General features: G+C 59.4%; 1 protein-coding gene across 1 annotated transcript in view; it reads left to right on the top strand.

Moving 5' to 3' along the window:
* The first annotated feature begins 2,001 nt into the window (after positions 1–2,001).
* TRAF3IP1 (TRAF3 interacting protein 1) overlaps positions 2,002–8,355 on the top strand; it is a 67,415-nt gene continuing 61,061 nt past the window's right edge. Inside the window, exons 1-3 of the mRNA XM_042780981.1 lie at positions 2,002–2,124; positions 6,536–6,604; positions 7,016–7,177. Coding sequence (XP_042636915.1) covers positions 2,002–2,124; positions 6,536–6,604; positions 7,016–7,177 — 354 coding nt within the window. The remainder of the gene's footprint in view (positions 2,125–6,535; positions 6,605–7,015; positions 7,178–8,355) is intronic.

Raw genomic sequence — 8,355 nt, 5'->3', positions numbered from 1 at the left:
GGGTGGGTCCAATGTAGCTAATGAAAACATTGGCTGCACAGTTCAACTTGAAGTTCAAATCAGCAAGGAACGCATTTTCAGCACAAGTATAGCCCAATTATTGCTTGGGCTAAATCTGCACTAAGAAACGATTCGATGTTTATCTGGGTTTCAAGTTTAAGGGGATGTCCTATGTTTTGTCCGGCAACCCCAGCCGTAACTGTCTGCTGCCCTTGAGGATCCAGGGCCGGCGAGGCGGCCCCAGGCTCTCCCCCTGCCTGGTCCCTGCTCCCTGGCCCTCCCAGCAGCCTGACCCACATCCTGGGCCCTGCCAGCTGTGGAGCTCAGCGTTGGGCCAAGCCAGCCTCCTCAGGTCTTTGTCTCTGGGAATGCTTGCCTCCTGGGGAGTGGGCTAGGAGAGCGAGGCCTGGAAGCCCCTGGTGACTCACCGCCAAGGCTGTCTCATTCAGAAACCACTGCTTTCCTGCGGAGCTATGATTCGTCACACACTTTCTCTGCTTTCTATAGTCCTTTAATTGAGTCTTCTTTTCATGAATGGCTTGTTTTTTGTATCCTCTGGCCTCTTCTCCCCAGGGCTTTCACAGCTCTTTGAGGACTTTGGGGGTAAGGTAGGCTCAGGGCCGCCCCCCCCAGCCCCACCCTCTGGGGCTCACTGAGTGCTGTGCCTGCTCCTTCTGGCCTCAGGAGCCCTTGGCCACCTCTTCTCAGCCCTGCCTGTACCCCCTGGGTGGAGGGCGGGGCTCACCTAGCAGGCAGCCGGAGAGAATTCCTGTTCTCCAGGGGCCTCCCTGCCCAGGGAGGTGTCCACTCCATGGCTGACCCATTAGGTCTCCAAAGGGTCCGGCACTCTGCTCCCTTGTCCTGGGTGCTTCGAGCATCTCTCAGAGACCCTGACGCCTGGAGACGCCTTGTATGGCAGTCTCTGATGGTCCCCAGTCACTGAGCAGATAGTCTGGCCTGTGCCCTCAGTGCACCGAGGGGCCTCTGTGGCGTCTCCTTGACCTAGGGCATCCGGGGTACCATCCTGGATAGAATCTCTGGTGGTGCAAACCTAAGTGCTCAGCTTAACGTTTAGGGGTTGAGTCCCCCTAGAGGTGCCTTGGAGGAAATGCCTGATGACCTACATGGGAAGAATGAGCCATTGAAGACTCCAGTGGCACCCAGGGCATCGTGAGTGGGAGTCGGCTTGATGGTAACTGCCTTGCTTTAGACACTGCGGCCCAAACCCACTGCTGTCGAGTCAATTCCGACTCAAAGCGGTAGCCCCATTATTATGTCTCATGGAGGCAAACTGGGTCCCAGAGAAAGCAAGCTACTTGTCCGAGAAGCCGTAGTAACAGACGTAGGCAAGCACTGTGCTCAGTGTCCTTCAACATGGTTGGTCCAGCTCCTGCAATGCCTACAAAAGCCTTTGCCATTGGTGAAACGGGCAACGCAGATCTTCGCGGCTCTGCTACTGCTAACCAGTCCTCAAGACCCGTCCTATAACGGGGTGAGCCTCTGCTGTCCACTACAGGTCAGTGAAATGACATTCATGAAGGCGTTCTGGTGGCGTAGTGCCTAAGGCACTTGACTGCTAACCAGAAGGCTGGCGGTTCAAACCCGTCAGCCACTCCTCGGAAGGCAGGTTGGGCAATCTACTTCCCTAGTGATACTGCCTCGGAAACCCAAGGAGGTCTCGCTGTGAGTTGGATCAACTCCACGGCAGTGAGTTTGTTTTCTTCTTGCTCCACCGCCGGAAGGCGAGGCCTCGACCGCACCCTCCTCTCGCCTCGCGGTCCCCGAGCTGTCCCGCGAGCAGGGCGGCAGCGCGTCCGTTGCTAAGGCCGCGCTGCCCTAGCAACGGAACGCGCGGCGCGCATGCGCGCTGGCGGCCGCCGTGCACTGTGGGACGGAAGCCGGGCGGCGCGTCGAGGCTGGTCCCGGCGGCGGGGCCGGAGCCGAGGGGCCGGGGACCGGGGAGCCGGGCTCAGGCCGGGCGGGCCGCGCGCGGGCGCCGCCATGAACGCGGCGGTGGTGAGGCGGACGCAGGACGCGCTGGGCAAGGTGATCCGGAGGCCGCCGCTGACGGAGAAGCTGCTGAGCAAGCCCCCGTTCCGCTACCTGCACGACGTCATCACGGAGGTGAGCGCCGGGCCGGGGGCGAGTGGGGACCGACGCCGGAGGTCGGGCGTGCGAGGCCGGGGGCGAGGGTGCGGGCCGGGCTCGGGGGTCCCGACCGAGTCCAGGTCTGCGCAGCTGCGGGGCCCGCGTCGCCCTGCCCGGGCCGCGGACGGCGGCCACCGGACGCACCCCATCTGGGAGCCGCCGGGGCCCCTGCGGGCATCGTTGCCCTCGCCCTGTTCGTTGTCGCAGTGCTCCTGGCGCCGAGCGCCCGCCCTCTGCTTTCCCGCTGCCGGAGGTCTGCTCGGAGCCGGCCTCCTGGCGGCCGGCGGCTGGCTCTGATTTCTCTCCCCTGCTGGGCGGGGCTTGCTGCCGCCTCCCCGAGTGTCCTGCGGGGCCTGCACGTGGGTGCGGGGAAACCCGGAGACGGGCGTTGTCTGGAGTGCCTCTGCACGGCCGTGCGTGGTGCTCGCCCCACTTCGCGAGCTCAGTGCAGACCTGTGGGAGGTGGCGGTCGGGGCACCTGGAAGGGAGACCTGGGCCTGGTGGCTAAGCCGGACTTAAGTAGATAGTGGCAGTGTCTTCTTCGCCCCACTGTGTTGTCATTGGTGTTAGCTGTCGTCCAGTCGGCCCTGACCTAGGGCAGCCTCCCGTGGAGCAGAGCACTGGCTGTCCGGCCCTGCACCAGAGTCCATGGCTGCGGCCAGCTGTGTATCCTTCCTGCTTCCAGCATAGGGACCCAGCCCCCAGCATCCTGTCGGACTGTGTTCTGTTGTGATCCACAGGGTTTTCACTGGCTGACTGAGGAGACAGACGGCCAGGCTTTCTCCCTAGTCTGTCTTAGTCTGGAAGTTCTGCTGAAACCTGCCCACCTTGGGTGACTCTGCTGGTATTTTCAACACCAGAGGCCAAGCTTCCAGTGTTACAGCCCAAGGAACCCACAGTAAGGGCAGGCAGGGGTGGTTTTCCACACCGGATTGTGAATTCCTAAAGTGTAGAGACTGGGCCTTCTCTGTTGGCAAACCCTGGGCACGCTGCCCTGAGTCAGGTACGCGAAGCTGTGCAGCTGGCATGGGCTTGTTGAATGGAGTCCGTTGCTCCTAGTGACTCTTGGCGGGTGGGAGGTGGCAGTGCCCATTTCCGGGTGCACTTGGGGGCAGGTGCTCTTTGGGAACCAGGAGTCAGGCTGATTTGCTGGCTTGCAGCCCTGTCGTGCCCTGGCTTCGCCCCGCCCTCTCTGCCAGCATGGTTGCCTTCCTGTTGCTCAGATGGTACTTGACCATTGCTCCGTCTCACCTTTGCTGATCACGTGCCCCGGGAATGCCTCCGCTTTGCTGTCTTCAGGTGCCGGCGAGTCAGTTCTGACTCACGTGACCCTGTGTGTAACAGGACGAAACCCTGCCGGTCCTGCACCTCGAGTCGTTGCTGAGCCTGTCGCCGCAGCACTGGGTCCGCCTATCCTGTTGGGGGGCTTCCTTTTGCACTGACCCCCTGCTTGACCAAGCGTGATGTCTTTTTCCAGGGACTAGTCCCTGTTGATAGCGTGTCCAAGAAGTGTAAGATGAACTCTCTCCACCCTCGCTCTAAGGCACCTTTGGGCCGGACTTCTCCCAAGAGGGGTTGGTTCTGGCAGTCCATGGCACATCTAGTATTCTCCTCCAACGCTGTAATTCCGTCAGCTTTTCTTTGGGCTGCCTGTTCATCGTCGAGCTTTCTAATGCATACGAGGTGACTGAAAACACCATGGCTGTGGTCAGGCGCACCGTAGTCCTCACAGTGACATCTTTGCAGCTGTGTCTGCTGGGCCTAAGACGTCCCCCAGATCCCACCCGACCCCAAGTGCTGTCTTGACTGGCCTCCTCCCCTCAGCTAGGGCAGCTCTCACAGCCTGGTCTGCACTTTGGGAAGGGATGGTGCTGCACCGAGAGCCTGGCGGTGTTGGCCTTGCCCTGCAGCTGAGCGGGACGTGTCAGAGTGAGCGGGGGCCAGCAGCTCTGTTAGTGCCGTGGGAGCCTCTGCGGTCTACCTCTCATCCTCCGCGTCAGTGCTGTCTCCGTCATGGACACGTTGCCCCGGAGGAGAGACAGACGGGCCGTCAGTGCGGCGGGCACAGCTCACCGTGGTGCTCACAGCCTCTCTGGGGTGACTGGAAGGGCCCACGAGAAGCAGGACGAGGCGTCCCAGCAGGAATGTGCTGGGGATGAGGCAGGCAGCTCGTGTGGAAGGAGGGGCGCTTTTGGAGTCAGGCCCAACCAGGCTGCCTTTTCTTCGGCGGGTTTTGGCGACTCTGAGGTCCCTCGTCTCACGTACTTTGGTTGTGTTGTTCGAAGGGGTCAGTCCCTGGAGAAATATCTCATGCTCGGCAAAGTGGAGGGTCAGAGAAAAAGGGGAAGACCCGCAACTGGACGGATGGACGCAGCGGCCGCAACGATGGGCTGAAACATGGCGGGCTCATGAGGCTGGCGCAGGGCCGGGCGGCGCGTCCTTCCGTCGTCCGAGGGGCGGCTGGGAGTGGGCTGAGCCGGGCGGCGCGTCCTTCCGTCGTCCGAGGGGCGGCTGGGAGTGGGCTGAGCCGGGCGGCGCGTCCTTCCGTCGTCCGAGGGGCGGCTGGGAGCTGGAGCTGTCTCACTGGCACCCACCACCATCCCCACCGAGACCCCTCGGTGGCAGCAGTGGTTTGCACTTGACTGCTGACCGGAAGCTTGGTGGTTTGAACCCACTTGGCTGTGCTGCATGGTAGAGGCCTGGTAATCTACTTCTGTTATGATTGCAGCCCAGGAGACCGTACGCAGCTCAGCTCTCTTCTGTTACACGTGGGGCCACCGTGTGCTGGAATAGACTTGGTGGGAATGGGTTTGTTTTTTATTTCAGTACCAGAAACAGTTTCTGCACCCGTGGAAAACTGGTGTTGGGTGCCGTTGCGTCATCTCTGACCCATAGCGACCTTGTGTACAACCAAACACAATATGAACGTAAACATAACTACGCTGATAGTCACCTTCTTGGTAAAGGTGTTGCGGTTGCGGGCATGCTGGACAAGGTGTTCGGGTGACGGCTGTAAAGCCACCCGCGAACAGTCTGCTGTCTCGGAATCTCGTGTTCACATCATACCATGAAGATTCCAGCCATGGCCACACACGCTCTCTCGTAAAGCTAAGTGTGATCCTGCAACATGGACGCCTCCCATAGCTTAGAGTTACGGCTCACAGTTTGAGCCGTCACAAACCGCTAACCCCGTGGAAGGACAAAATGAAAAGGTCCCAGGAATATAAATGGGGGTGCTCTGCGCGTTCCACTCATCTTCTCTGGGAAAACAGTGGCACAACACTTACGTCGCTTGGCGTGGACGGAGGATTCTAGCTTAGTTAATAGGTAACTTGATCCCAGAGGAGGTGCCGGGCTCCAGAGAGGGGCTGTCCCTGTTTTTGTTTTCCACACGTGCTCCGTCGAGAAGAGGAGCAGCACCGACAAGGGAGACACCCTGTGAGATGGGTGGCCATGGTGGCCGTGATGTGGACTCACACATGCTGGTCATCATGATGACGCTTCATTCTGTGATACGTGGGGCCACCTTGACACTTTCCATCTGACCCAGGCGCACACGTGCACTGACCCCACTGTGGACCGCGCAATCCGACGTTTTCTATTCTGTTTATTTTTAATGCTTCTTGCTGTCAGTTAATTGATTGCACAGTAACCTGCCACAGTTTGGAGTGCTGGTCTGAGGGGAACCAGGGCTGGCGACGCAGGGGTGGGCGGAACCGGAAGCTGGTTTTAGAATGGTCGGGAGGTGCATGTGGGCTGAGCAGTGATGGGGAGGAGAACAGAAGTGATGGGGGCAGGGCGCCTGTCCTGAGAGGTGGGGACACAGGCGGTGATGGGGAAACCCGCGGGACGATGGCCCTTCCCTCTGCGGTCCCGGCTCACCCCTGCCTTGGAGCGGCCCTGGTCAATGGCCTCGCCGGCTGAGCCCTCCCAGACTCCTTACTCTAGACCGACCTCATGTCCATGTGTCCTTCGAAGGCCGTCGGTCAGGTCCTCACTGTTGGAACTTCTGTGGCCTCTTGGCCTGGGCCTTGTAGGGACTCTTTCTGTTGTCCAGAGCCCGCTTCTGAGATACCCAGCTCCCCGCTCCTGCCAGCCTCTGCTCTCCGTCAGGATATGGGCACCAGGACCCCACTGGCCCGGGGCGATCCGTGTGGTCCCTGGTGCCTCTTCAGTAGCCTGTGTCCCCCGTCAGAGCACGGCCTGGTCTGTCTGTCAGTGAGGACCGGGTTGGGTTCTCCTGACGTGGCATCCACCCACGCTGTCTGCTTAGGTATGTGTGGGGTAGTGAACTCACGGTTCAGTTGGATCGATTCGGAAGAGTGGGTGAGGCCAGCGAGGAGGCGTTTGTGGGGTGCATACAAGGGACCCTTTCTGATTTTTGAAGGTGATTCGAACGACTGGCTTCATGAAGGGTCTCTACACAGACACTGAGATGAAGTCTGACAACGTTAAGGTGGGTATGAGGGCCTCCTGTCCGCCTCGCACCTGCATGAATGGGGCTGCTTTTGTAGGTGGTGGACGGTGGGGGGGAGTTTCTGTGCTGCTGTGGTAGTTGGTTGGACCGTGGCGTTACATGTCACAGTGATTTTTATCCTTAGAGAAATGCGGTTAAAGGTCACTGCTAGCAAACTGGCTCAGTTAAGAGCTTTCATGAATTTTTTTTGTCTGCTGAAAAGTTGTTATTTGAGAATTCCACACGTTTTCAAAATAACATTTTATAACCAGTCATTATTTGTAAATTTGATGCATATTTAAAGTAACATTTTACATAAACAGCAGCTAGCTTGTGTCTTTTACATGTGTCGAAGGGAGTGCAAACGTTTTTTGGAGTATTTTACTCTGTTTTTGAATGGGCACACTTCAGGAAAAAGATGCGAAGATCAGCTTCCTTCAGAAGGCCATAGACGTGGTGGTGATGGTCTCAGGAGAGTCACTGTCTGCAAAGCCCGCCCGCATCGTGGCTGGACACGAGCCCGAGCGGACCAACGAGCTGCTGCAGATGATTGGGAGATGCTGTCTGAGCAAGGTACCTCCTGAACCTGTGTGCTGGGGCCTGGGAGAGGGCTGGGCAGGGTACCTCCTGAACCCGTGTGCTGGGAGCCGGGAGAAGGCTGGGCAAGGTACCATCTGAACCTGGGTGCTGGGAGCCAGGAGAAGGCTGGGCAACATACCACCTGAACCCTTGTGCTGGGAGCCGGGAGAGGGCTGGGGCTGGGCAACATACCACCTGAATCCATGTGCTAGGTGCTGGGAAAGGGCTGGGCATCGTACCGCCTGAACTCCAGTGCTGGGGGCCAGGAGAGGGCTGAGGAAGGTACCACCTGAACCCCCAGTTCTGGGGAGGAGTGTTGAGGGCCAGGCGAGGTACCAGCCCTGAACCTCCAGTGCTGGGAAACAGGAAGAGAGCTGAGGGCCTGAAACGCTGTGGGGACCAGTTAAGAAGGCAGATTCTGGGCCTGTCTTTTAGAGACTGGGCTTTGAGTTTGGTCCTGGGCTAGGTGTGCTGGCCATGAATCTGGTCCCAAGAGGTGTGCTGGGGTGTGAATCTGGTCCCGGGAGGTGTGCTGGGCGTGAATCTGGTCAGGGGAGGTGTGCTGGGTGTGAGTCTGGTCCCGGGAGGTGTGCTGGGTGTGAATCTGGTCAGGGGAGGTGTGCTGGGTGTGAATCTGGTCCTGGGAGGTGTGCTGGGTGTGAATCTGGTCCCGGGAGGTGTGCTGGGCGTGAATCTGGTCAGGGGAGGTGTGCTGGGTGTGAATCTGGTCAGGGGAGGTGTGCTGGGTGTGAGTCTGGTCCCGGGAGGTGTGCTGGGTGTGAATCTGGTCAGGGGAGGTGTACTGTGTGTAGATCTGGTCCCAGGTAGTGTGCTGGGTGTGAGTTTGGTCCTGGGAGGTGTGCTGGGTGTGAGTCCAGTCCTGGGAGGTGTGCTGGGTGTGAATATGGTCCTGGGAGGTGTGCTGGGTGTGAGTCTGGTCCCGGGAGGTGTGCTGGGTGTGAATCTGGTCCTGGGAGGTGTGCTAGGTATAGGTCTGGTCCCAGGTAGTGTGCTGGCCGTGAATCTGGTCCGGGGAGGTGTGTTGGGTGTGAGTCTGGTCCTGGGAGGTGTGCTGGGTGTGAGTCCGGTCCCGGGAGGTGTGCTGGGTGTGAGTCCGGTCCTGGGCGGTGTGCTGGGTGTGAGTCTGGTCCTGGGAGGTGTGCTGGGTGTGA

Source organism: Orycteropus afer, unplaced genomic scaffold (genome assembly GCF_000298275.1).
Source record: "Orycteropus afer afer isolate SDZICR_OR568_19922 unplaced genomic scaffold, OryAfe1.0 scaffold00006, whole genome shotgun sequence".
Classification (NCBI taxonomy): domain Eukaryota; kingdom Metazoa; phylum Chordata; class Mammalia; order Tubulidentata; family Orycteropodidae; genus Orycteropus; species Orycteropus afer.
Note: the sequence above shows the minus strand (reverse complement) of the source record. Positions and strands in the feature narration are given on the sequence as shown.